Source organism: Emericellopsis atlantica (assembly GCF_019669845.1).
Source record: "Emericellopsis atlantica unplaced genomic scaffold F5Z01scaffold_6, whole genome shotgun sequence".
Lineage (NCBI taxonomy): Eukaryota > Fungi > Ascomycota > Sordariomycetes > Hypocreales > Bionectriaceae > Emericellopsis > Emericellopsis atlantica.
In genome coordinates this window covers 512233-539686 of record NW_025764708.1, presented here as the reverse complement: position 1 = coordinate 539686, position 27454 = coordinate 512233, and the positions used below count along the sequence as shown (strand labels likewise).

The 27454-nt window shown below is 55.4% G+C and overlaps 9 protein-coding genes across 9 annotated transcripts; 5 read left to right on the top strand and 4 right to left on the bottom strand.

Moving 5' to 3' along the window:
- Positions 1 to 214: 214 nt before the first annotated feature.
- On the bottom strand, positions 215 to 2026 carry F5Z01DRAFT_617662 (major facilitator superfamily domain-containing protein; the record flags this gene model as incomplete). Its single annotated transcript, XM_046260993.1, has 1 exon — positions 215 to 2026. One exon carries the CDS (start codon positions 2024 to 2026, stop codon positions 215 to 217), a length of 1812 nt encoding a protein of 603 aa, XP_046120638.1.
- Positions 2027 to 3366: 1340 nt separating this feature from the next.
- On the bottom strand, positions 3367 to 4890 carry F5Z01DRAFT_719846 (uncharacterized protein; the record flags this gene model as incomplete). The annotated part of the gene is made up of 3 exons (XM_046266563.1): positions 3367 to 3877; positions 3935 to 4634; positions 4692 to 4890. The coding sequence occupies 3 exons, from the start codon at positions 4888 to 4890 to the stop codon at positions 3517 to 3519; spliced, it is 1260 nt and encodes a 419-aa protein (XP_046120637.1). The 3' UTR covers positions 3367 to 3516.
- Positions 4891 to 5701: 811 nt separating this feature from the next.
- F5Z01DRAFT_671953 (SPX domain-containing protein) lies at positions 5702 to 14051 on the top strand (the record flags this gene model as incomplete). Its single annotated transcript, XM_046264756.1, has 9 exons — positions 5702 to 5806; positions 7382 to 7755; positions 7809 to 9330; positions 9379 to 10156; positions 10208 to 10275; positions 10701 to 10800; positions 10849 to 13266; positions 13319 to 13427; positions 13481 to 14051. 9 exons carry the CDS (start codon positions 5702 to 5704, stop codon positions 14049 to 14051), a joined length of 6045 nt encoding a protein of 2014 aa, XP_046120636.1.
- An 89-nt stretch (positions 14052 to 14140) lies between these two features.
- F5Z01DRAFT_484132 (uncharacterized protein) lies at positions 14141 to 14702 on the bottom strand. Its single transcript, XM_046260105.1, has one exon. The coding sequence runs from the start codon at positions 14511 to 14513 to the stop codon at positions 14229 to 14231; it is 285 nt and encodes a 94-aa protein (XP_046120635.1). The 5' UTR covers positions 14514 to 14702; the 3' UTR covers positions 14141 to 14228.
- F5Z01DRAFT_648947 (HbrB-like-domain-containing protein) lies at positions 14595 to 17402 on the top strand. Its single transcript, XM_046263062.1, has one exon. It carries the CDS (start codon positions 14891 to 14893, stop codon positions 17354 to 17356), a length of 2466 nt encoding a protein of 821 aa, XP_046120634.1. The 5' UTR covers positions 14595 to 14890; the 3' UTR covers positions 17357 to 17402.
- A 2186-nt stretch (positions 17403 to 19588) lies between these two features.
- Positions 19589 to 22097, top strand: F5Z01DRAFT_671951 (LIM-domain binding protein-domain-containing protein; the record flags this gene model as incomplete). Its single annotated transcript, XM_046264755.1, has 5 exons — positions 19589 to 19910; positions 19968 to 20164; positions 20217 to 20903; positions 20951 to 21253; positions 21303 to 22097. The coding sequence occupies 5 exons, from the start codon at positions 19589 to 19591 to the stop codon at positions 22095 to 22097; spliced, it is 2304 nt and encodes a 767-aa protein (XP_046120633.1).
- Positions 22098 to 22196: 99 nt separating this feature from the next.
- On the top strand, positions 22197 to 22871 carry F5Z01DRAFT_484166 (uncharacterized protein). Its single transcript, XM_046260107.1, has one exon. The coding sequence runs from the start codon at positions 22370 to 22372 to the stop codon at positions 22730 to 22732; it is 363 nt and encodes a 120-aa protein (XP_046120632.1). The 5' UTR covers positions 22197 to 22369; the 3' UTR covers positions 22733 to 22871.
- An 853-nt stretch (positions 22872 to 23724) lies between these two features.
- Positions 23725 to 25528, top strand: F5Z01DRAFT_484140 (uncharacterized protein). Its single transcript, XM_046260106.1, has 3 exons — positions 23725 to 24399; positions 24466 to 24830; positions 24885 to 25528. Exons 1-3 carry the CDS (start codon positions 24111 to 24113, stop codon positions 25419 to 25421), a joined length of 1191 nt encoding a protein of 396 aa, XP_046120631.1. The 5' UTR covers positions 23725 to 24110; the 3' UTR covers positions 25422 to 25528.
- A 20-nt stretch (positions 25529 to 25548) lies between these two features.
- On the bottom strand, positions 25549 to 27454 carry F5Z01DRAFT_484242 (fructose-2,6-bisphosphatase). The gene is made up of 4 exons (XM_046260109.1): positions 27001 to 27454; positions 26363 to 26955; positions 26202 to 26315; positions 25549 to 26153 (listed from the first exon to the last, which is right to left on the bottom strand). The coding sequence occupies exons 1-4, from the start codon at positions 27116 to 27118 to the stop codon at positions 25635 to 25637; spliced, it is 1344 nt and encodes a 447-aa protein (XP_046120630.1). The 5' UTR covers positions 27119 to 27454; the 3' UTR covers positions 25549 to 25634.

Sequence of the window (27454 nt, the reverse complement as noted above, 5' to 3'; positions counted from 1 at the left end):
CGTATTTTCTTTTTGAGGTTATGTGAAGGAGGAGTTGTAGGCGTATTTTGGATGACATGTTCGCAACATAGCGAGACTGGGATATAGGAAGGGTACGTGCGAATGACACATATGACGCAGAACGCTCTGATAGTGTAGGCATGAGGAATTATAGAGCCATTGCTCTCAATTATATTATTTATACCGTATGTGCACTACGAACTATCCTTTCCCATCAGATGACCAAACCCTTGACCTGCTTCTTGTCCTTCACATTGACGTCCCTCCACATGGCGACGCCGGCAATGGCCAGCACGAGCACAGACGTGGCCGCGATCAGCATGTACCGCACGGCCTCGCCGTACGAGTCCTGAATGGCGATGCGCGTGGGACTGCCCAGGGGATACTCAGTCTGCACCTCGAGGCTGCCGTAGATGGCCATGGCCTGGTCCTTGGTGTCGTCTGGAAGATGCCTGCCCAGAGCGCGGGGGAAGACGTGCTGCCAGATGGCGGACGAGACAGTCTGCCCGATGGCGCCGCCGATGCTGGTGAACATGCTCTCGACGGCGAGGACGACGGCGACGTGCTGGTGGGCGGCGACGGACATGACGGCGATCTGCTGCGTGATGACGACGGCGCCGCCGCCAAAGGCGATGAAGATCTGGCACATGACAATGTAACCAATGTTCACGTGCGGCTGGCGGAACTGGATCATGAGGCCGGCGCCGAGGATGGTGATGGGCACGCCAAAGTACAGGGCCACCCACTTGAAGCGCCCCGTGCGGCGGATGGCGTAGCCGACGACAAAGGACCAGAAGCAGGAGCCGATGCTGTAGATCTGGGCCACGTAGCTGGCCTCGGTCACGGTGAGCCCGTTGACGGCCTGGAGGAAGGAGTTGAAGTACGAGTTCCAGATGTAGAAGCTGACAAAGAGCGTGGCCGCCATGAGACAGGCGCCCGCGACGGTGCGGTCCGTCAGCAGCTCGAACGGCATGAATTTCACGGGGGCAAAGAACTTTTCCCACACGCCAAAGGCGACGAGCAGGACGAGGCCGACGATGAGGAAGGCCAGGACAATGGGGGCCTCCCAGCCTGCGGGCTCACGCGGCTGGATGTTGAAGGAGAGCAGGAAGAGGCCCAGGCCGGCGATGATGAGGATGAGTCCGACCACGTCAAACTCGCGGAGGTAATAAAGGACGGACTGGGGCATCGTGCGACCCGACTCGCGCTTCTTGATCAGACCGCGGCTCTTGGCGACGCGGGCGTAGTAGACAAACAGACCCCAGAGCGGCAGCGTGAAGATGGGCGTGAGGATGGAGAAGACGCCAAAGCCCCAGCGGAAGCCGGGCCCGTTGAGGAAGGCTTCAGAGATGGGGCCGGACAGCCAGGTGGTGATGATGTAGGGCGAGGCGACGTAGGCGAGCATGAGGCCCCGGTTCTTGAGGTGGGACGTGTCAGCGATGAAGACGCTGAGGGTGAAGCTGATGCCGTTGTAGCCGACCCAGTAGAAGACCTGGGCGGCGGCGTACATCTCGACGCCGTTGCAGGCGGCCATCATGACCAGGCCGACGGTCATGAGGAGGAGCGTGACGAGGTAGCCGGTGGGGCGGCCGACGACGTCGAGGATCTTGGCGATCACCAGCTTGGAGACGCCGCCGATAATGTTGCTCATGATGCCGACGGTGGGCGTGAGCGAGTGCTCCTGGAAGGCGGACGTGACCCAGGGCGTGAGCGCGCCCGTGGCGCCCTGCTGCATGGTGTTGACAAAGTAGATGACCCAGATCCAGACGTAGGCGAAGACGAGGGCCTTTTTGGACCATACCGTCGTTGTGGCCTCAATGTTCTGCACGCCCGCCTGGGCCTCCTTGTCGATGGACTCGTGGTCCGTGTCGTCCGCAAGGTCGCGCGCGGCCTCGGCGTCCGTGTTGGTGTAAGTGGCCTCCTTTTTCTCGGCGCCATTGTTGCTGTTGCTGTTGCTGCTGCTGCTGCGCTCGCGGTGAGCCTCTGTGTAGGCGAGCGCCTCATTCGGCTCAGCGGTGGTGGACATTTTTCAGGCTGGCCAGACGTTGGTGAGGGCTGACGAGAGGCTGTCTGAGGCGAGGACAGGAGATGAAGGAGGAAAATGGACGAGAAGAGGAGGAGAGGTGCAGATGGCTTCCTGATATGGCCTCATCAACGAATCTTATATGGGGGTTTCCTGCAGGACCCCCAAGTGCATGTGCATGGCTGGGCAGGGATCGGCCAAGAGACGGAGGCAATTTAGTTTCCCAAGAAGCATGGCACACCGGTGAAGGCATGGTTGAAAACTGGGGATGTTCCCCCATATGGGCGGCTAGAACATCGCCAAACAAGTCTGGAAGGCTTGCTTCATCCACCCAAGACTGCAGCCACCGATTGACTTGCAGGTGATAGTCTGAATGGAGGCACTTTTCAGTCCCCACAAGCGCCACACATCTTGACTCTTGAGCAGTCTTCAAATTGTGAGGATAGGTTCCTCGCCGCGTGAGCGCTTGAGGATCATTGGTTCCTGGAGATATGGAGCAGAGCCAAGGGGCAGTAGTCAAACGAACGTCGGGAGGACTCGGCCAATTCTGGACAGAGCCAAGGAAAAGAACGTTTGCCGTGGATCAAATAGCTCACCCGGGTGGGAACCAGGATGACAGCCCATGTCTGGGTGGCCAGCAGGACTGCACGTACGGAGGGTTGTCGGATCAAGATGCTGGATGCTGACGTTGGATGGCGAGACGCGGTGAGAACTCTGAGATGATAGACCCCTCTCCCCAGGACTCAGGAGGAGGCACCATCGTGGCAAGCAGAACTCCTCGGGTCATCATCAAAGCCCAAAAGGCAGATTTTTATCAGATCATGCGGCCGGGAGAATGCTAGTGGCATGGCGTCTGTGATCCCTGCGCCGGGATCCATCAAATCAGATTGATAAGATCCGTCAAATTCTGCTCCGGCGTGCGGAGCCACCCATCTCGACCCTGTACGTACTTTGTAACTAGTAGTCACCAGAGCGCAGTTTGAGGTAATTTCTCCCACTTCAGTGACTGGGCGCGTGCCTGTATCGGGGGCGGCTGCTGTCCTGGAGTCCCTGGGCACATGCATGCAATTGGAGTCAATGGTGGATTTGCGACGACGTGTCTGTCAGTCCGACCATGTGTGCGTCGAAATTCCCGCGCGCAAGACTGTTCTCGCCAAATAAGCTTATATGAAAGCTTCAGTGGTGGCGTCAGTGGGCTTGCTGTGGATCGAGTCCGATCCATCCATCCGGGCGACGAGATTCAGATTGACGAAACCGACAAGGCCTCCTCGGATCAAATCAGATAACTCACTCAAACCAAAGGATCAACTCCTGCGAAAAGAGACAGACCACACTTAAAAAGTAATACTGCGAGAGGTAATAAATGCCTTTTTTATCCCAAAATGTACTTGAAGCTTAGACGGCCCCAAGGTGCGTGTACCGAACTGGTCTACACGAAAACGCTATGCCCAACGCCAAAAGACCAACGAACAGCCTCTCCTTCCAAGGGCTATTCAAACCTTGACCTCATCCTTGCGCCCAGAAAGCTGCATGTAGTTCCAGCAAATGTCAAAGCCCAGGTCGTTGTTGAAGTACGCCCGCATCACGTCCTCGCCCCACGCTATGCCAACCTCAGGCCCGTACGAAACAGCCTGCTTGCCCACGGCGAGGCCGATCATGGGGGGCGTCGGCTGCATCTCAAAGAACTTGGGCTCGTGGCCGACAAAGTCCCGCAGGATGGACTGGTGAATGTTGTTGGCTGAGATCCAGCCCATGTACATGGCGCCACCGCAGCGCTTGATGCCCGACCACAGGACGGCGTCGCCCGCGCAAAAGTGGTATTCCGAGTTGGGCGTCTCCTGGGGAAGCTTTAGGCTATGTGGCTGTCAGCGATCGTCATTCTAGATATACGTAGCAAGAGACTGGACGTACCTGGGCCTGATCTTGACGAGACCGTCTTCGTCCAGGGCAGACGTGGGGAGATACGTGGTTGTAGGCACACTCTTGGAAATGGCCATGACCACCTCGCTCGCGACCATGGTCTTGCCGTTGGTGAACTGGATTTCGAACCGCGGTGCTCCGTCTCCATGATCGACTGGCTTTGACTCCTTCAAGCGGTGGCCTATGAGGACCTCGACTCCGCCCTCGAGCAGCAGCTCCAGCGCCTTATCTTTGCACTCCTCTGACAGTCCTTCCGACGACAGCAGCTTGTCGCGCGAGTGGACCAGCGTCACCTTCACGTGCGGCTTGACGAGCTTGAGCTCCGCAGCTACCTCGATCCCTACGGCGCCACCTCCAACAACAACGACTCCGTCTTTCGCGTTGCCCACTGTATGAATTTGCTCGCTCGCCTCGATGAGGTACTGCTTCCTCGTCAAGGCACGAGGCGCCACGGGCCACACGCGGCGCAGACCAGAGGCGGCGATGAAGTAGTCGTACTCGTATATGGCCGCCTCCTTCGACGCGTGGTCGACCACGGTGGCCTTTTTGGTCTCGCAGTCCACGTGTGTCACACTGCCCTGCAAGACCTTGATGCTGGGGTGGTCAAGGGACGGGATGTCACTAAACTTGACCCACGCCTTCTTCGAGTATTCGGCGTCGCAGAGGGCCAAAGGGGTGCCAATGAGATGGTCTTGAGTTGGTCAGAATGGGCGTGCACAATATACAGTGATAGACCTCTTGAACATACAGAAGCCATCGCGCTCATCCACCACGGTGATCTCAATGTCGAACTTGGGAAGATCCGGGTGGTGCACATGGGGTTCGCGCGCGACACGTGGGGTGAGCCCCTCGGCAATGTCGAGGAGGTTGAGTGCGCTCGAGAGGCCAGCGTACGAGCCACCGGCGATGAAGACGCGCACAGGCGGATGTGTTTGAATAGGGCTCATTTTCGCAGTATGAAGGAGTCGACGGAGCGTGAATACGTGAAAACCGAAGGAAAAATCTACCTTTGAAGAGGGAAGCCGGGGCGTACAGCAGGATCGTGGTCTTGCGAACGCAAATGCAGGACTCGGCTGGGCAACTAAGAGTCGTGGAAAAGACAAGGAGAGGCGTGGCATGTGAGCAAGGACAAAGAGCCGGAACGATTGTCTGCAATGTGCGTGGCTCTGCAGATATACCACTTCCGACAACGGGGCAGCTAACTCGTGCGGCTGATGTCGGATTTCCGGCCCACCGACTTATCTGATCCGCCCACCGCCATCCGTGTCGGGGCCGGATGGTCTGATTATCAGATTGATAATTTTGGGCTAGGTAGCATGCCCCCTAGACGACGAGTCATGGACTCACAAGTGGCCTTTATGAGCAGGCAAATAGCAACAAAAACCTGAAACCCGTATTCTACGGAGACATCTCCAGACCGAGCATCGAGTGCGTGATTTTCCACGATTTGCTGCGCATGGCGAGAGATGGATAAGATTGATAAAATCCACCCCGGACTCCACATCCATTAAGCGTGCGTTTCGCAGGGATGCGAGGCCATTCCACTCACCTTCGCTTAGAGAAAATCCTAGGAAGATGGGTGCTTGCGCTGTGACTAATCGGAGGCGGAAGGCTGGTACCTCCGACAGGCCTTGGTGCGTGGAAAGCAAGGCATCAACAAGGCCTTTGGCCGCTCTGCAACCTAGCACCTCGTGCTTCGTTGCGTGTTCCGCCGATCCCCTAGTCTTATGGCACGGCAGTCGGCAAATTGCTGCGATCATGGACAACGCGAGCAGCGGTGTTTCCGTGGGCGAGGTCATCACGTCCATCTTCTTGTTGGTCGACACACGCGTCGTTCTCGGCTCCATTGCACCCATCCTTCGTGTTCTCGGATCGGCCGCTGCCTGATCAGTCCTGTCGGGGGCTGAAATTGCAACCAGAGTAGGAATAACGAGCGGCTCTCCAATGTTGACCGAGGATATAGACAGGATCTCAGCGACCCGCTCGCTGTACGAACAAGGGTTGGTGTTGTGCCAATCCGGTGGGAAGCCAACGGCCTCGCCGCTGTCTGTGATCAGTGCGGATGCCGCAGCTCATGGCTCCTACAGTGGCCACAATGTGGGCATGGCCTTTTCCATTGTCGTCAAATTTCCCATCGTCATCACCATGTGCCACATTGCCAACTAGAAGGTTGCTATTGCCTGCCTCGCAGGGCAATGCCCATGGCGAGTGCTTACACCAACATCTGGCTCGTGCGACTCAGAGCTCAGGCAACCTCATGCATACTTTCGTTTGCTGGTGAGGATCCACGAGGAGCGTCGAGAGCGAGGAGCCACAGACTCGATACTCCATCATCATGTCCTCCATGCTTGTGAGCGCATAGCTTTGGGCCTAGATGTTTGCACTTGCTCTAGAGTTCACTATAACCAAAGGCGTTGCGTTGAGGATCTTGGGTCTTTTCGGTAACGGCTCCGTGGAGAAGCTGTTCGTGAGACGATGTCGTTGCACAGGGCATCGAACGTGAAGCGAAGGGACCCGTAAGCAAAGCCTCAAATCCTAACCCTAGAAAGGCTGTCGCTCAACGTCAAAGAACGGCAGTTTTGTGGTCCCCATCAGCCCTTCTGGTGCTGCTAAGTCGACCATCATGTGCAGCGTATGGACACGCCAGACAACGGCACAGTGGAGATGGACCGCATCGATATCAGTAGCCGTGAGAGTGACATTTTCTGCGACGACATTGCCGTCGACATAATTGTGCTCTGTTTGGCAAACTAGTCAGACATTGAGGATGCCTGCAGGTTCGCCCATGTTCACGAGACCATGCTGCCTCTAGCTGATGATTTCGATGCAGAGCGTGGCCCCAAGAGCTCACGTCTGTCAGGAGGGTAGCGTTGGAGACTGGCCATTGCGCGTGCCTTGGTTCGCAAACGCCTGGCATCTGCATGCTGCAGTCAGGGGCGGGAAGCTCCTTCAAGGTCTTGAACAGGCGGTGCGAGGTACCACAGTCATTGCATCGTTCCAAAAACCGATGTGGTCTTTGTAAAAGAGGATGGCCAGGGTCGACAAGGGACGTCATGAGGAGCTGATCGCGGCAGGCGATACGCGTGACTGACTTGCAGCAGATTCTGGGGAACTGTGGCTCCCAAAATAAATAAAAAGCATGGCATGTGGTTTAAAACGTGCTACAAATGGATGGTTTGATAGGTAGATGAACTGTTGATGGCTGGCGCACTGCTCACTGTCGCCGGCGGGTGGCTTTTCCTTAGCCTTTCTGGTTGGCGGCCTTCAATTTGAGGCAACGCCTGGCTGTGAAGACACGAGAATCACAGCGGCGCATGACCTTTTCCTCTGCGCCCACACAAGCCCCACGCGCCGTGCCATGGCGCATACCGCTATCCGCCCTACTCTGCATTGAACTCAAAAGTCGATCCATAAACTCTACGTACATACTGTTCGTAGCTAGTGATTCCACAAGCCACCATTTCGCCCCCGGCTGCCTCTAGGAATCCCTCCTCTGTTCCTGACAACGACGACGCAGGTCCAGCCACGTTTGCCGGCACCCGCTCCTCGAACCACCCGAGCGAACGAGGAGGGAATGCGGCTCCAGTGTCCTTCCCATCCCCCGACCACGCCTCGTACGAATTAGACGACTACCGTGCAATCCAAGCGCGCAAAGACACTGACGAGGCCGAGCGACGGCGCCAAGAGAAGAGAAAAGACAAGCGGGCGTGGCTCGAAGAACAAGACGAGATGAAGTTCTCCCACAGCATCCAGTTCAATGCTGTCCCAGACTGGAGTAGTCACTACATTGCATACAGCAACTTGAAGAAACTGTCCGTCACTTTGTCTTGGACCACGCTGCCCGATCTGTGCTGACCCATCGCAGGATATACCAGCTTGAGAAGACCGCTCACCAAGGACTCGCTGGCGATGGCGAGTCTCGACCATTAATATCGACAGAAGACCCCGAGGAAGTCTTCAGCCGAGCATTGGGCATCGAACTGGAGAAGATATGCTCCTTTTACAATGCCAAGGAGGGCGAGCTGCGCGATGAGGTCAACCAGCTACTGCACGACATCTCGCAGCGCGTCGTTCCAGATGGAACCACCTCCAATGCACTCCAACCGACCTCCTCGAACGGACCGAGAAGGCCAAGCTTGGCTCGACAGATGAGCTCGAGTGGCCTTGTTTCGGACGACGACGTCGAGGAAAGTGCTAGCGACGACGACGAAACGACCGGTCTGACGCAGCCCCGCAAGCATAGCTTTGGGAGGAGGAGAACCATTGCCAGTACTACAGGCGGCCAGGGTCACGACTTGACGACCTCGTCAGAGTTCGCGCGCTCCATACGCAGGCGAAGCACGACCGTCGATGACTACGGCGAGCAGTCCGCCCTCTTCCCCTCCGGACTGTACTCCTCCGACATCATGCTGAAGAAGCGCATCATCAGCCTCTACGTCCAGCTGTGCGAGCTCAAATCATACGTTCAGCTCAACCGGACTGGTTTCAGAAAGGTGCTCAAGAAGTTTGATAAAATTGTCGACAAGGACCTCAAGGCCAAATACCTTCCCGAGCACGTCGACACTGCCTACCCGTTCAAAGACGAGACCAAGGAGGCCCTCGAGCAGAACATTGAGAAGATGGAGGAGGCATACACCGAGGTCGTCACTCAGGGCGATCGGGAGGCCGCCAAGCGGGATCTGCGCTCGCATCTGCGTGAGCACGTCGTTTGGGAGCGCAACACGGTCTGGCGCGACCTCATTGGTATCGAGCGCAGGGCGGAAGCGGCGCGCCTCGGTCAGTCTCTTCTTGGCACTGACCCGACCGCGACGTCGAGGAGGTTGCAAGGCGACGAGGCGCAAGCTGAGACTAAGGGCATCAGCACACCCATCGGCCGTTTCAGGGTGCCCGCTTGGCTGCTCAACTCGTCCATGTACACTCTCCTTGGCTCCTTGGCAGCCTTCTTTGTGCTTCTCTACCTGCCCATCATGGAGAAGGCCGAGCAGCAGAACTGCCTGGCCATGCTGGTCTTGGTCAGTCTGCTGTGGGCCACAGAGACGATCCCTCTCTTCGTCACGTCCTTGCTTATCCCGTTCCTGTCGGTGCTACTCAACGTGGTGCGGGAGGAGGATCCCACCAAGCCGCCTAAACGCCTCTCGTCCAAGGAGGCTACATCGGCTATCTTCGCGGCCATGTGGACGCCCGTCATCATGCTGCTGCTCGGCGGCTTCACCCTTGCAGCTGCGCTGTCCAAGTGCAAGATCGACAAGCGGCTGGCGACCCTGGTCCTCAGCAAAGCTGGGACGCAGCCGAAGACGGTGCTGGTAGCGAACATGTTCGTCGCTGCCTTTGCATCTATGCTCATCAGCAATGTTGCGGCTCCCGTCCTCTGCTACTCCATCATCGAGGTAGGTTTCCACGGGATCGTTGCTTGAATTCTTACTAACTCTATCTAGCCCATGTTGCGCACCCTCCCCTCCGACTCAAGCATGTCCAAGGCCGTCATCATCGGCATCGCGCTGGCCTCCAACATTGGCGGCATGCTGTCGCCCATTGCCTCGCCGCAAAACGTGGTCGCCATGGGCATCATGCAGCCGGAGCCCACCTGGCTCCAGTGGTTCTTCATCGTCATTCCAGTCGGTGCCATTTCACTCATCCTGATCTGGCTGCTTCTTCTCGTCACCTTCCACCCTGGACGAGGCACTACCATCTCGCCGATTCGACCCGTCAAGGAAAGCTTTACTGGTGTGCAGTACTTTGTTTCTTTCATCACCATCGCCACCATCGCCCTATGGTGTGCTAGCCACCAGCTCGAGGGTGTCTTTGGCGACATGGGCGTGATTGCCATCATTCCCATTGTGCTCTTCTTTGGTATTGGCATCCTCACCAAGGAGGACTTTAACAACTTCCCGTGGACCATCATTATTCTTGCTGCCGGTGGCCTGTCGCTCGGCAAGGCTGTCCGGTCGTCTGGGCTTCTGCACACTGTGGCTGAGCTTGTCTCGGACAAGGTGGAGGGCATGAGTCTGTATGGTGTGCTGGTTGTTTTCTCCGTACTGATCCTTGTCGTCGCCACATTCATCAGTCACACTGTTGCCGCTCTGATCTTCCTGCCCTTGGTCTACGATGTCGGAGTTGCGATGGATCAGCCCCATCCGAATCTGTTGGTCTTTGGTGGTGTGCTCATGTGCAGCGCCGCCATGGGCCTGCCCACCAGTGGTTTCCCTAATATGAGTAAGTGGTTCCTCCCGTGTCGATGCTCGGTGCTTTGCTAACAGTCCGCAGCTGCCATTATGAAGGAGGATCCTGCTGGGCAGAGGTACTTGCAAGTCAAGCATTTCATCAGCCGGGGTGTTCCTAGCAGCATTATCACGTTGGTGGTGGTCATTACGTTGGGTTATGGAATCATGCAAGTGGCTGGGATAGATTGAGGGTCGTTAGACCGGCCGCGAAATGCTGTAGCCATACATGCGCTTATAGATTTGGCATCTGTCTTAAGAAATGCATTGCATGGGAAGAAGAATGGCCATGGGTCTCGATAGGCATGTATCTTACGTTGAGGTAGAAGAAATCTCGAGGTGCGATCTCACACTGTGCTACTGTGCGACAGGGGTGCCTTAACTGACGTCGGCGCGGTGACGTTCATCGAATAGAAGCTCCCAAACCCAATAGCTCACCGTCACGCTCTCGCTGCGCACCAGTCTGACGAGCTGTTGCGAGGTCATTCGCAAAGTCTTGTGGGCTCATGGGCTTCGTGTTGATATAGTAACACCAGCAGGAGCTGGTCGCCGCCGCCATGCTCTCCGCGTTCACAGCCCGTCCCATCATCGAGCTGCGGCTGCGGGACAAGTCAAAGATCGAGTCCATACTTGCCCATGGTAGGCTGCCCCTGTCTTTTCTGGATATAATCATTGCTGACTGTGAAGGCGATCGTATCCTTGTTGGATTGAACACCGGTGCGCTGCGCGTGTATCGCCTGAACGACCTGCATCCCTCGGACGACTCGAAGCCAAGCCCGAACGAACAAGTCGTCGCTAGTCCGCCACAGAATGGCGAGAGGCCACCGTCGCGGTCAAATCCTTCCCGACCGACAGACTTGTTACGCGAAATAGAAAAGTTCTCTACCAGGGGTATCGAGCAACTCGCCATCATCAAGGAAGCCAGCACGATCATCTCGCTGTCCAATTACCACGTCTCGCTGCACCATCTACACAACTACGAATTGATCGAGACCCTATCTCGAACAAAGAACGCGACGTGCTTTGCCGTCACCTCGAACATTGTCAAAGATGCCGAGACGGGCATTCCCGAAATCATCAGCCGACTGGCTGTCGCTGTCAAGAGGAGGATCCTGCTATGGTCGTGGCACGAGAGTGAGCTGAGCGAGCAGGTCGCAGAGATCAGTCTGTCGGAAACAATCAGGTCCGTGACGTGGGCGAATGCGACAAAGCTGCTGTGTGGCATGAACGGGGGCTATGTCATGGTCGATGTCATATCGCACGATGTCGAGGAGATTATGAGCCCCGGCACAATGCAGGCAGGCAACCAGGGTAGTCGCTTCGGTGCCGTCGGCAGCGCTAGTATGGGCTACATGGGCTTGGGAGGATACATGCCGAAGCCACTCGCCGCGCGACTCGCAGAAGGAGAGATGCTACTCGCCAAGGATATCAACACCCTGTTCGTGGACGACAAGGGCAAGCCATTAGATCGGAAACAGATCCCCTGGCAGTCCGCGCCAGAGTCCATCGGATACTCCTACCCATACATACTTGCTCTCTTGCAGCCCTCGAAAGGCTCGCTCGAAGTGCGCAACCCAGAGACGTTGACCTTGCTGCAGTCGATCTCCCTCCCGGGCGCGTCCCAGCTTCACTTTGCGCCTCCGACGTCCAGTCTGGCCCATGCAGGGAAAGGCTTCCACATCTCCAGCGATCGGTGCATATGGAAGATGGATACAACGGACTATGACTCGCAGATCCAAGAGCTGATACGGAGCACGCAATATGATGAAGCCATAAGTGTCCTGGGAATGCTCGAAGATGCCCTCCTGAAAAATAAGACGGAGACGCTCCGCGAGGTCAAGATGCTCAAAGCAGAGGCACTATTCAGACAGAAGAAGTTCAGGCAATCGATGGACCTCTTCAACGAAGACGACGTCCATGCGCCGCCTGAAAGGGTTCTACGGTTGTTCCCACCCAGAATCTCAGGGGAGCTATCAGCATACCCCGATCATGAAGAAGGTTCGCCGCAGCAGACCGACACTCCGTCGAAGAAGACGAATGGAGCACGGCCGGACAGTCCAGTCGGGTCGGCAGATCCATCATCGCCGCCAAACATTGGTGGTTTTGCCAAGCTCTTCGGAGGTGGGCATAAGAAGGCATCTGACGCTGCCTCTATCACATCCAAGAAGGAGACCAAGGAGGGGCCCGAAGCAGATGACTCGTCGGCCAATGCTAAAGACACTGAAGGCCAGGATCCTCTTGTGCTCGAGGGCAAGGATTTGACAAACGCCGTGCTGGAGCTGAACAGCTATTTGGCGGGAACGCGCGCTCGTCTACAGCGCGTCATTGAACCGACCACGGGCCTGCTCAAGCCACGGAGTGACAGCAACGGCAGCCTCGAAGATGCTGCGGAGCGTTTCTTGCGAACCTCGCCCACTGATTCTGAGAAGGAACTGGAAGAGACCTTGAGGAAGACATTCCGCGTGGTCGACACGACGCTTTTCCGAGCGTACATGTTCTCGCGACCGACTTTGGCAGGCTCGCTCTTCCGCATTCCCAACTTCTGCGACCCTGACGTGGTCAATGAGCGCCTGCTTGAGCAGAATCGCTACATGGAGCTAATCGACTTTTTTTACGGGAAGAAACTGCACAAGGAAGCACTTGAGCTTCTAAAGAAATTTGGCTCCACGACAAAACCTGACCCAGCGGCCCCTACACTGCATGGACCCGATAGAGCCATACAATACCTCCAGGGACTGTCGCCCGAGAACATTGACTTGATCCTCGAACATGCCAAGTGGGCACTCAAGGCAAACGCAGGCTACGCCATGGAGATATTTGTGGGCGATACGGAGAATGCAGAGACGCTGCCGCGCGAGAGAGTACTGGCTTTTCTCAAAGAGCAAGATTCTCAGCTCGAAGCGCAGTATCTGGCTCACATTATCGATGAACTTGGCGACGACACACCCGAGTTTCACAACAGACTCGTCGAATTGTACGTGCGCAACTTGACGACCATGGCCAAGGGTGAAGAGTGGGATCGTACCATGGACAATTTCCTCAAGTTCCTCCGCGAGTCGAAACAGTACAGCCTGAGCAAAGCATTCAGTCTCATACCCCGAGATGGTAAATACAGCATCCTCCCAGTCTTTTCTGGATATTTTACTGACAACAGCAGACGCTATCTTTTACGAGTCGCAAGCCATCGTGTTGAGCAACATGGGTCAACATAAACAAGCGTTAGAAATTTTTGTCTTCAAGCTGAAGGATTACACGAAAGCGGAAGAGTAGGTTCTTGACATTGACCCCGCAAGAATTTCAGCTAACATGCTGCACCTAGTTACTGCAATCGTGTGCTTTTGTCACAAGATACGCCCACAAGCGTCGAGGACCCCGACGACAGTACTCCTTCCATCTACCACACCCTCCTGTCTCTGTACTTGCAACCGCCATCACCACATAAGCCAGATTTACCGCCAGCTCTCGATCTCCTCTCCAAGCACGGCTCGCGCTTGCCAGCGACCTCCACGCTCAGCCTGATCCCAGATGACATCCCCGTCGGCGATCTCGAGGCCTACTTTCGTGGACGCATACGCGCAGTCAACAGCCTTGTGAATCAAACTCGCGTTGTTGCTGGCCTGCGCAAGTCTGAGGGCATTTCCGTGGCGGCGCGACTGCATCTGGGCGACGATCAAGAAGGAGGCCAAGGTGGACGGAACAGGCATGTGACGATTACGGATGAGAGACATTGCGTGGTGTGCCACAAGAAGCTCGGTGGCGGCATGAGGATGGGCGGTACGGTTGTTGCGGTGCTGCCGGACAACACAGTCGTCCATTATAGTTGCCTGAGTCGAGTACCTGGCCAGCGTCCAGAGAGCTCGAGAGCACCGAGCTGGGGCCGAGGGTTCTGAGGTTGTAGTTGCGATGGATTGATTTCTCTGCGTCTGGCTGAGCTGGGCGAGCATATGTGACGGTAGATCGAATGGCAGGTCGGCCCATGATTCGGATGGAAGGTGTCTTCAGCAGGAGCAAATACCCCGTATATACGCATCGAGCACTTGGTTTTTTGGCTTTTTTTCTTTCATCTTTCAGTCCTCTTCCTCAACGACTTCTTCGCCATAATTCTCCTCTTCTTTGACTTCAGCGGCACTCTTTCCTCCTGCGCGCCCATTGTCTTCCTCCATTCGCTTTGTGAGCTCGGTATTGATCTCGGCTTGGGTAGACGCGAGGGCTTCGCGCAGAGATTGTAGATACTGCGTCTTGTCGGCGGTTGCGGATGATGATGGGGTCGGTAGAGGCTTCGAGACGGTGAAAGGGGTGCTGACGGCTGAGGCGTACGTCGCCTTCAATGCGATTTTCGAATCCTGAGACATTTTTCTTGTCTTTGTTGGAGTGAAGACTATGATTGCTTTCTCTGGAAACGACAGGTTTGTGAATGAGGCTTGCAAGAAGTCGAAACTGGCTATGTTGTCTTTGAATGGCGGGGTTCTCTTTGGAGCTTTGAGATCCACCAGGCGGCGGTCACGGTGACAGGGATACTCCTACCCCATGCAGCTCAACTGCCTATGGCATGCCAAGGGTCCATCGAGGGCAGTGCCAGTGCTCCAACTCCAACTTCACCTCGCCATCCTCATCTTGCCCAGTTTCCGTCAGCTTCAGTCGAGCGAGCCCCAGCCGGCACCTCGTGCGACGGACGGCCTGCGAATTAGACTTCCAACATGTGACATTTCTCTGACGCTCTGCAGCCAGAATGTCTCGCCCACAACCACCACCACCAAGCTCAGGACCGCCGCCGCCTCCATCCGTCGCTCGCCCTCCCGTTCGACCAGTCGACTCGTCAGAAAGCGATGCCTCCTCTTTCTCCGGACCCGGTATCACGATTGCGAAAACGCGCCATCAGAATCAGCAGCCCGAGTCCCCTGGGACGCCGATATACTCCCAGTTCGCCAACAGTGTCTCTCCCCCAACATTGACGCACCAAACAAGCAACTTCTCTCGACCGGCACGCGGCGCCCCATCTTCTACGCAAAGTCCTTTGGGCGGTATGAAGAATCATGCGAGGAAACATTCAGCGACGCCCGGCCTCTTCGAGCCGTCGCTGCCATCAACCAGCACCTCGAATCTGGGTCATCTGGGGATGAGCATGTCGACGGCCGCAGCCAGTTCGGCGACGTCTGTGCTGTCCGCCAGTCAGATTGCGGCGCAGGCCGCGGTCATGTCACATCAGAATAGTCAGCAGCACGCGCGGCAACGTTCCCAAACCGTGCCCCATCCCAACGACGGCCCTGATGGGCCAAGACGAGGCAGTGGGAGTAAAGGACCTGTCAGTCCGCCCATGCTCAGCCTGACGGAGGCCAGCGCGCCACGAGATGCCGCGCTTGGAGCGCATCATTATCAGCAAGGCAGACTAGCATCCGGGAGTGCGCACTCCAGCGCTGCCACCGCTGCTGCGAATGTGGTGTTTCCCCGGTCGGGACACAATTCGCCCAGTCCGGGTCTGGCTGCGTCGCAGATGCCGCCTCCCCCGATACCACCACCCGCGTCAGACAAGCCTAGCAAGTCGGAAAAGGCGAGGGCAAAGTTATTCTCGCGGCCGAGCAAGATCAGTACCAAGAGCGACACCAAGGAGAAGCCGCTGCCGAGCCCAGGGAAAATTGGATCGGCCCTCTCGGCCTTGCAGCGTGGAAACTTCAGTACTACAAGCCTTGTCGAACCAAACAACCAGGCCTTGTACAGCCATAGCAACTCTTCTGCCGCCACCATTCGACCAAATGACGCGCTTACAGAGGACAAGGGCAAGGAGAAGGAGAAGAAGCATCACTTCTTATCGCGCCAAAAGCACAAGCTCAAGGATGAGTTTCACTTGCCACTCTCTTCAGTCGCGAGCAACTCAGTCCCTACCGATCCGAATGCGCCTAAACCGCTGTACAACTTCAATCTACCTCCGAGCCCCGGCGTCGGCTCAAGTAACTTTGTCAAAGCCAAGAAGGAGAAGAAGCTCGCAGAACGTTCCGAAAGTCGTCTAGGACATGGCGATGAAGCAGCAGACTACTGGTCAGCCACTGGAAGTGTGCCGAACCTATCGCAACAGTCTACCATGTACGACCCAATAGATCCGGGGAAATTGGGCTTGCAAAATCAGATGACACTGGACGACGCATGGCCGTACCTCAAAGCGAAGTTGCTCGTCATCTTCGAGGGCGAGGACTTGAGGCTGCCTGTGGAAGACTTCAACAGGGTCGTGCAAATGCACATTCAGTACTGCATACATCGCAGGTCCCCAAACAGCATGCTCGAGGACTTGCGAGATCTTCTCTCGGTGGGTTTCTCGTCACTGGATCGTACGTTGCGCAAGACCTCGGAAGAGCGGTTCATACCAACTCTTGTGGAGTTGTGGCTCTTCACCTTCACGTCCATTCTGCCATACATGCAGTCCGTTTTCCTTCCACTCGATCTTGAAGTGTCGGGCGGCGGTACGATCATGAACCGTGATCAGGCTCTCGACTTCTGGGGAGGGGTCGTAGCGAGACCGTCGTCCGCGGATGGACCAGCTCGCGTCGCGCCAGCCGCTACAGTTCTCGACGTGCGGCGCCTTGTCCTGATTGCCTACCGGGACACCATCATATTGCCTCGCTATGACAAGCTCAAAACAATCTTCTCCCGCTTGTCACTTGAGTTTCTCCCGTCATCCTTCAACACAACATATGGCTCTCCGCCGGACGCCAGTCTATCAACATCGCCACCTGAATCTTTTCTCTCAATGGCGCGTCCGGGAACAGCAATGTCTCTCGACCTGTCCAACGCCTCCTACAACTCAAGTTCGACGACGCTGTTTGGCGAAAGCTCAGTGGGGTCTGCAGGTGGCCGCAGTCGAGCGATCAGCAATGTCTCCTTCGGTAGCCATGGTAGTGAGGGTGGATTGCGGCCGTTTACGCCATCAGGGGTGCAGGTCCTGGGCAGCGTGAGGGAGCAAAACGTCGAGGACTCGAAGCAAGTTACGGAGATGGTTGGACGCATGCTGCAGTGCATGAGTGTCCTGGCAAGCTTGGGGGGTGTCGGTGGAGCAGACGACGAGGGCAACAAGAAGGTCATTGAGCTCTGCAAGATGCTCAAGCTGAACTGGCTCGGCAGGGGAAGGACAGGGAGAAACAGGATGGGCATTGTGGGCGGCAGAGTCAAGCGCGAAGGGGCACGGGAAGAAGTACGGGTCTCATGATATGTGTACAACATGTTCACCAACAGGCGTTCACTAGGCAGCGTGTTCATTGCAGTTGTTCTTGCCCGAAACTTTGGATTGAAATTATCAAGATATTATTTACGCCATGATTAGATCTTCACAGTGCCTGCTACATGTGCGCAGGCCAGCTGGCACTCGCGTTGTAAATGTTACCTAGACTTGAGACAGTTAGCCATCTGCTTGAGTTGCGACTTCAACCGCGCCAGAAAAGCAAGGTATGTAAAACTTGATCAGACATCCAAGGAAGATCTATTATCCCTCATCTGTCACCAAAGGCTCATGGGACTCGAGTGGAAACTGCGAATAGTGGTGGAAAATTCATCATGCAAGTGCAAAATGCTCATGGCGGTTGAAGATGGAAGAGGGAAGGAGTCTTACCATGAAAAGAGAACATCTTCAGCCATCGTGACTGCAAAAAGTCAAAGATTCGTCTAAGGAAACTGACGCCGAGTTAGCATTCTGCTTTTCTGAGCATGCCCTGCGCCACCACATCTTGGGTTGAGATGTTGCGTAGTCAGAATGATATACTGGCAAGTAACAGGCCCGTTGGAAGCGGGCCCGAGTAAGTCTCTTCATGGTCGAATCGAGACAAGGTAAGAAGTGATTGGGTGATCATCATGCAAGAAGGAAAGGAGTGGTGGTGATGCAGGGGAAGAAAAAGCTTACCTTTGCTACGTGTGTGCGCGCGCTCAGATACTCTCGCCCTGCATCCACGATGCAGCGACTGGCCTCCGACCTTGGACATCGACGAGAACAAATCAATTCTCAAGCTCTGAGGAGCAGTCGTGATCAAGGCACTGGCAGTCGACGCTGCATGGCTGTTGCAGGACAGGTATCGTTGGCGGTTGAGCGCGCGCGCTGGTTGTGAGAGAAGAGGAATTTCTCGTTGAAATTCGCGATGAAGTTTATGCTAGGACAGTGCAAGCAAAATTTGCTTTATTGACGCGCACACTGTGTAGTCCACGTGACCTGCATACGACCGTTCGAGCCGCGATGTTAGCGGCGGGACTGCCGTAAGGTCGCATCCCATCAACCGCAAGACGAAAGACTACCGAGACTGGCTCGGCATCCGCATTCAGAGGACTTCTGTACGGGGCCGGTTCAATTCCAGTTCTCTAGCAGCTTTATTTCATTGTCTGTGTGATTGTCGAAGACGGAATGCCGCCTCAACGCTGCAGTACGTCCTGTCGCATTGTTTCTCGTCTACCAGATGTGACGCTGCCCAGACTAGGCGACAAAAGACGCTTTCATACCGTTGCGTCATTTGCCGCACCTAGCACACTGCTTTTTTCGTCGCTGAAAGATCCTAAATCTCTTGGCCCCGTTTAATCGCATATTCAGCACGGCTTTTCTGCATAGACCCGCAATTACTATCCTTGTATCCCATATGGCGTTCTCGTTCAGGCTGCGAGTTCCGTCAAGGCGCCAGGACTGGAAGCATCGAGTCCACCCATCTGGACGATCCCAACCTGCTGCGTCGCTCGTCTCTCGTCCCATCACCCTGTCCCTAGCAGGCAGATCAGGGTTGGCATTCTGCACTTCACCTCCCACGCCCCAAACAGATCCATATCGCCGTGTCGACTGCCCGACGACGACCACCACGTCACGATTCATTTGCGCTACACCATCGGCTACTTGCTGAATTGATCTTCGAATCCGCAGCGGTGCGCTTGGGCTCTGTCGCTTTCGAATCGACTCCCCACTGCCCGACGGGTGGACTAGCGTCACGGCGGCCCACGTCCAACGCGCGAGACACGAACGACTGCACCGTTGCCTTTGTGACGAGCAAAGCGCTACAGAAGGAAAAACGACTTTTCTCAATCCTCGCTCTGAAGACTGCCCCGCGAAAGCGTGCATACTAGGGGGCGCGCCCTGACTGGTCGTGGCTGTTCCGCGCAACACTGACAGACGCTTCTGTCACGCCATTGTGTTCAGGACGTCACGAGGTGTTTTGCTGCCTAGCATACTTTCGCTCTCGCTCGATCTCATCTGCCCTTTGACAGGTTTGTCGCTGCGACAAATTTCTTGCGGTCCCCAGCTGTTACGCGACGTGAATCACGTTGCGGCAATCTGACCGCAGTCCAACCCACCACCTCAGGCACGCTTCTCTATCAACACACCTCCACGACCTACTCGTCGAAGCGTATGCAATAGCACAGGACGTCTTCGTCGACACCCACGTCGTGGAGTGGCGACCAGGAAACTGAGATGATGGCTACTAGTAGCATGGGCCCCAACTTCAACGCCGGTCATCCTGCTGGCATGGGGCACCCAGGCGTGGCCGGCCATCCCATGGGACCCGGGATGCCTCACCAGCCGGGGCAACAAGGCGCACCGGGCGGCATGCCTCATCAGTTCGCCGGCGGGCCGATGGGGGTGCCGCCTGGTGCCCAAGTCAATGCGATGATGGCTGCTATGCCGCCAGGTATGGCTGCTCAGTTTCAGAATATGGCTCCTGCGCAGCAACAGGCGTTTATGCAGCAGCAACAACAACAGCAGCAGCAACAGCAACAGCATAACATGCAACAGCAATGTATGTTTGCGGATATCCTGTACAGTCGTCCGCCCACAAGCTAACTCGATTCTACAGTTGCTCAGAACCCCAATCTCGCAGCGATACGACAACAGCAGATGATGGCACAGCATCACCAGCAGCAACAAGCTCGGAATATGATGGCGCAGCAGTTCAACGCTGGCGTGCAACACCAAGGCATGCCTATCGGACAAATGCAGCTCACCCCGCAGCAAATCCATGCCCTCCGTCAGCAGCGAGGCCAAATGCCTATGGTAAGCTCTGAACTTCATTCCTCATGTCGAACAGAAAGCTAAGTGTGCGCAGCAGGGGCACCCGAATATGATGTACGCGATGCATCAACAGCAACAACAGGCGGCTCATCAACAACAAATGCAGGCTCAGGCCCAGCAGCAGGCTCAGCAACAACACCAACACCAACATCAACACGGCCAGCAGCAGCAGCAACCTGGGCAGCCAGGGCAGGCAGGACAGATGAACGTGCCTAATATGCAGGGAATGTCACAGCAGGCGCAACCAAGCCAGACACAAATGAATGCTCAACAAGCCAATCACCCACCAGGCCCGCAAGCGCAGCCAACCCGTACACAAACACCATCGCAGCAGCAAACGCAGCCACAAGGAGGCCCGCAGCCGCACCAAACACCGCAACAAACGTCACAAGCCGGCACGCCAGCCAATACTGGTGGGCAGACCCCTGCACAGACCCCAGGCTCAACAGCCGCGCAGCAGCAAGGCCCACAACCACCACCGCAACCGCAAGTCCAGCAGCCGCAGGGCCCAGCTCAACCTGCGCAACCTCAGCCCGGCCAGCAAGCTGTTCCGCAGCAGATGCAACAGCATCCGCAAATGAGCGCGGCCCATCAGCACATGATGCAGAGTCAATTGATGGCGCGGCGACAGATGCAACAGCAGCAGCAGAACGCAGATGGGATTCGCGGTCAATGTTTGTTGAGATTGATGCAGTTTGGCGAGCACCTCAGTGGCTACGCTGTGAGTCCTCCTCCGTGCAATATTGAAACAATGTTAACATGAGCTAGCAAAATGCCCGCGGACGGGATGACCACTCGTACTGGGCGACTTTTGTCGATCGATTCTTCGCCCCCGAGGGTGTCTTCCGGCACTCATTGCACATTACAGACGGCGGCGAGACGACCGACAAGCAATACGACATAGCTTCTTCGGCCATCGCGCGATACTTCCACACACATTTCCACAGTGGCGTCAAGAACATACAGTTGATCCTGGATAAGGGGACCATGGATCGAGCGTTGCCGCACGATTGTCACTATGTTGAGAACAGCCGCGCCAGCCTTGTGTATTGGTTCGAGACCGGTTCACACGTAAGTATTCGTTGTGTTGCTGGGATAAGGACACGGCTAATGGCCATAGCTTGTTGCGAACGGAACACTCCGCGCTAGCTTCAACAGTCAGCAGAAGCTCGACCTCTTCGAATTCGTCACATCTAGCCAGGAGGAGTATGTGTCGCGGAAGCAGGTCATCGAAGCCGCCAAGCCTACGCATGCATGGATCAAGGAGTGGCGCAACGTCAACAGCGACATGAAGCAGTCGCCCGAACTGTCTAAGAAGGGTAAGGGGAAGCAATTGAAATCCCCACAGACACACCCTCCCGAGGTCTTGATGGACCTGCCGGACTCCGCCGTCAACAGCAAAGGAGTTACGCCAGCAGTTCATCAGTTCCTGGAGATAGTGGAGGTCATGGGACAGATGAACCCGCTGTTCAGTTACTACCACGCCAACCCCGGCATGGGACCCTATGCAGCGCTGGAGCAGTATGTCTCGACCAACATCCTCGGTCAAGGGGGTCCCAACGGCCCGCCCGGTCCGCAGAATCCCCGAACGCCAAGCTTCAATCAATTCCAGATGGGAGCGAGCCCAGCTGTCGCTAACGCCAATCTGCCCGGCTCGCCGCACATGGGCAGCCCTGCACCTGGGCAGATGCAAGCGCCGCCCATGCAAATGCAGCAGAGCCAGCAGGGCACGAGCTCGAGCGGCCCGAGTGCGAACACGTCACCTGCATCGAACAAGCGAAGACGCCCGTCAGGCGTTAAGGTCGAAGATGACGGGTCGGGCGCGCCGACGCCGCAGATGAACGGAGTGCAGAATCGGCCTGGCAAGCCAGCGACACCCAGGATGAACAAGCGAACCAAAGTTAACCCGTCATGAGGGGGGAGAATTGCCCGGTGTGGATATCGATTATTTTGACATACAATTGTGCTTTTTGGCGGCATGGCGTTTTGTGCTTGCATGGCCTCTCAAAGCACAGGGCTGTGTTTTGTGGGCTGGGAGCATGGCGCATTGCTTCACCTGGGTGTATGCTGGCTCATGGAGAGTCGGTTGCCGGCCCTCTGGAATGTACTGACGAAGAAGTACGGGATGAATCAACGCGAGGAATTACGTGTTCGACGTGAAGGCGGTCTTTGATATTGATTTGGGTAATGGAGTTACTCGTGTACGATAGAGACGTGGGGTTTTTGTTGGTTGGTTGGACTTACTTGCAAGCCCCGGCTTTCTCATATTGCATCACTTCAAAAAGGGGGAGGGAGGAGGGCATATTCACGCGGAGATTCCGGACTGGCCTCCTCGACTGGACCCCAGCAGAACTGCGCGAGGACTGGCGTCAAAACGCGACCGTTGATTGGGAGGAGGTATCGTTGCGTTGTTTCCTGGTTTCAGACTTATACCACCTTATAGTTTCGTTCCTTTTTCTTTCCTTTTTCAACTCACAAGGTAGCTGCATCATAGTTTTGCGGGCTGGGGTGGATGGAGTTAGGGATGCATATATACTCGTTTCGCCTTGATCAGCTTCTTCCTGGTTTCTATTATGGTGATGTGGGAGACGATGGGGAGCTTTCTAGTCTTCCTAGCAAGTCGTTGGTTTTGCTCCTGGCGGTCTGAGGTTTCGCCGCAAGTACCATAAGAGCCCATTCTGCATCACCTACCTATCAACGGAGTATGTGTTTCGCCCTTTTCTTGAACTGGCGCCAGGGAAATCATTTGAAGATTAACTACTAGGCTCGATAGTTGTGCGTTCTGTCAGGAAGGGTGCAAGTCAAACGAGCATCATGATGCCTGATTTTCAAGGATTGAGCACTTCATGTGAAACTGTGTTATTACTGTCCAATTGAATTTGATCGCCAACCACCAATGTCAAAACTTTGTTCTTCTTCCGCCTCTTGATAGGAAGGCCTTTTTCTCGTGTCATTATAGATAAAGAAAAAAGAGAGTCATTTTTAAGAAGGGCCCTGATAATACCAAGCGCGATGATTCTTTGGTGTAAATGCATGCGGCTCAATAATACATAGGGTAAGCTGATACGAGCGACCGAAACCTTGCATAAGATTTTAGAGGCAGCGCTTTTCCAGTCTTGAAGTCGCAGCCTTGAAACGTTTAAGGTCAGCCTCATAACAGCTGGAGCGCATGTTGCTGGCTCAGAGGCTAGGCCAATTAGACATGTCTATTTGTTTCCTGACCAGGTGTGTGTTCAGCAAGCTCAAGCCCTTGAGCATGTTGAACCACATTGCTGAGATCAGGCCATGTTCAACGCCATCCTCGCCCGAAGAGTATTTGTCTCGGCCGACATCCATTGCTCTCTCAAAAGTCTATTGGTCGAATCTCAGACACTACGAGCGCCACGTTCGCCATCTGCCGACGTGAACGCCACATGCACTCAAGTCGTAACCCACCCCTATCCGACCAAGGTGTCGGGTCTTGGAGGCTAGAACTTGGACAAGCACAGCGGCAGTCAAGAAAAGATCATAGACCTCTAGCGTCGATTTCAAGGGACCGTAGAGGAACGTGGGGATCGTCGAATCGGACGCGAGCAACATGAGGTGGCTGAAGCCAAGTCAGTGAAGCTATCCCCAGCAGAGCTCCCTCCATGTCGTCTGGATATATTTCGAGCTCTACCTGGCGCCAGAATGGCTTGATGAGCTTTTTGGATTCACGGCATTTATAAAGAATGTATCCCTGCCTATCTTGCAGGTTCAAGCAACACCGCTCCTTTGTCACGACAAGTTCAACCACCAGGCTCTTCCTCAGCATTAAGCTTCCCACGAAATCAACATCATCACAGGTGTTATCGTCAGTTTGGTCCACGTTTCGAAGTCTCGCATAGGGCATTATGGACCTCAAGGTCACGACCTCAGCAGCTCGTCTGTCTTGGACACCACTGCCAACATGAACGGCACCGAACCCCTGATCACCTCACACCCCCAGTACAGAGTGCCGACCTGTAGCGAGCTTGCCGCAGCCAGCACGATATGGGGTATAACACTCGGCTTCAGTGCATTTGGCGTCATCCGCGCCGTCACCCAGACATTCCATCACTGGCGGAGGGTGCGTCGTGCGACGGCCTACGTGATACTCATATGGACGGAACTCATCGCCAGCACTGTCATTGCCGGGCTTGCCTGGGGCTATGTGAGGCAGAGCATACGGCCAAACTTTGCATTCTTCACGGTACTAAGTAAGTGTTGTATCCCTCCCCCCCTTGGGGCCCCGTGTTCAAATCTGGAGCTGATCGTTCGCCCAGTCTTGCTCTGGTGTCTGCAGATCCACGCCATCTTGCAGATCATCCTCACTCGCCTCAAGTTGATCGCGGACGACAAGTCCTTGATCCTTCATCTCCAATGGGCTGTCTTCATCATCGTCCTCGCCATCAACATCAGTGTGGCCTGTCTCTGGGTCCCTGCGTGGTTGCATCGCAGTCAGCGGTATATTCACATCAACGAAATCTGGGCTCGCGTCGAGAAAAGCCTCTTTGCCCTCATAGATCTGTTTCTCAATGGCTATTTCGTGTACCTGGTCTATTCGACTCTTGTGTCATATGGTTTGACCAAGTACGAGCGATTGTACAGGATCAACGTATGCATGATCATCGCATCAATCTCCGTGGATGTAAGTAATTCCCGAGTCCCACTATGAATCTTTGCTAATCAATCCGAAAAAAAGATCCTCATAATTAGCATGATGTCCCTTCGCAACCCTTTTCTCTACGTCTGCTTCCACCCCCTGGCCTACCTCGTCAAGCTCCACATTGAAATGTCAATGTCCGATCTCATCGCCAAGACTGTCAAAGCATCGAGGGATCCGAGCAACTGCCGCCGTTGCAGCGACCTATCTCTCTACAACGTCTCGGAAAGTACGCAGGGCTGGATGGCGGCGACATCTCAGCGCCTTGGCCGAGTCGGACCGTCGAGGTGGGCGACCACAGGAAGAGGGGCCAAGGATCAGGAGCGCGCTGACGCACTTGACACCCCTGATACGATTCAGCAACCAAAAGGAGCCGTGAAGAATGTTAGATTCTGGCGCCATGAGCCACATCTTCTGCCGCCTGGCACCAGGAGCCCCCGTGACACGACCAACGGGGACGATCCGGAGCTAGCCATGGACTCATCAGAATCCTCAGCTGGGAGGAGTGATTTGGAGGCGTGGCGGAGACCTATAATCATTAGTTCAAGTTGTGGCGGCCATGGCTGCATTTTCTGAACAGTGGGCCGTGCCGACTCAAGAAATCGGGAGGTTTCCATGAAATGCACAGATGTATTCGGCCAGGGCGCGTGGGAAATGTAAATTGCTTAGAATTTGCAAGTACCAACAAAGTACAGTGAAGCCGTCAGTCCTCCTGTGCCAGCCCGCCTAATCTTGATGAATGCACCCCTACACTTCAGCAGCCCCTGAACCCGACACAGTCTTCCCGGCCTACAGGCTGTCCGGTGTGGGATTCTCGTGTTTGGCCGTGCTGCCCTTAGCGCGCCACGTACTTACCGCCGGGATGTTCGCTTCCCAGCGTTCCTCCACAGTGCCGTACGCCTTGGGAGTTAGCTTGATAAGTGTATGTAAGGGCACGTTCATCCAAGGGCTTCTCGTGTGATCCTTCTTCATGAAGTAGGCGTAGATGCAGCGCAGGACAGCCTGGTGCGTGACAATCAGAATGTCTTCGCTGCGTTCGACCTCCATGATGATGGGTTCCAGACGGATGACAACATCACGATAGGACTCGCCGCCACGGTAGCGATAGTTGTACTTGTCCTCGTCGCGAGCGGCAAAATCATCGGGATACCGGTCCTTGATTTCCTGGTACGTCAAGCCGTCGCAAACGCCAGAGTCGAGCTCGTCCAGCGCCTTCCACTGCAACTGATTGTAATGCGAAGGGAGGAAACGACTCGTGGCGATGGTGCGTTTTAATGTGGACGTCCAGACAGTGAGCGGTCGGTCATCCTACAGTCATGAGTAACGGGTCAAAGAAAGATATGGGAGCAAACGTACGCCTACTGATTGTCGCACGAGCTCCGGCAGCTTCCTCGCATATGCCTCTCCACGCGGTGAGAGGAGCGTATCACCCCCAATCCGTCCGTCGAGGTTATACATTGATTCGCCGTGCTGGAGGGTTAGTCGTGACCATTTGCAGTCAGGCTGTGATGACTTACTCTTGACAGCCAGATCGACCGTGGGCGAATGTGCAGATTCATCAGGTAGTAGACCACCCGACTCTGCAGATAGTCCTGGATGCGGTTGATGATGACCTGCTTGCTTACGTCCATGAGCTTGAGGTACGTGTACTGGTCTTCTTCCGAGTCATCCCCGCCAATTGTTTCGTATATCTTTTCGTACATTTTGATGCGGTTGCGGAAATCTTGTGCTGCCTTTTCTGGGTCTTGTCCCTTGTAGTCTGGGCTGGTGGTTTTGACATCGCGCACGTTGGCCATGATGAGATCTTCATCGTCACACTTGCTCTCGACAAATAGTACTTCAACGCCATGGGCGTTACATGTGTCGAGAACCCACTTGCGGCGCTCCTTTGTTGAGTTGGTCGCGTCAAGTATGCCGACCACGCCGCCAGAACGTAGCCAGGCCAGCATGTCTGCGACGGCGGCTTCAGCCGCTGCGCGGCGTTTCCGCTCGCCTTCCGTGTTGTTCATGTCAAAGAAGTCGGCAGTTGGCTGAGGCGCATCGTTACGGCGGTAGTTACCCACGTTGAAGACCTGCGCCGGTATTGAAAGCCATTGGAGGTACCGTTGGGCTAACGTCTTTAGTGGAAGCACTTGATGGTATGAGAGAGACTCACCTTTCTGTGCAATGAAACTTTTTCCGCGCGCGGGCAATCCGACCATTACAACACATATCTTCGTGTCCTCAACCTGCACGCCGATCCCGTTAGTAATGGCCTTGGACGCCATGATCATGGTAGAAATCCAATTCGTTCCCTGGCTTAGATAGAGCCCCCCTCGACAAATTTACTCAGCACTGGGGACTGAAAAACACAAGAATAAAAGCAGGGGTTGTGATGTGCAAAGGACCTGTGGCAACAGCGCGGAGAACGTTCTTGGTCGCGTGACCTCGAGCTGAAGCCAGAGAATGGACGGAGCCCCCCTTTCCTGGTTGTGCAACGGATCAACTGATGATGGCGAAAGCACTAAGTGGTAAAAGCCAGTGTAGCGACGGATTGATGGTGACACCAGGGAACGAGGGGATCCCGCTGGAGATGTCAAGGTTGCTTGGATGAACAGTGCCGAGGCCGA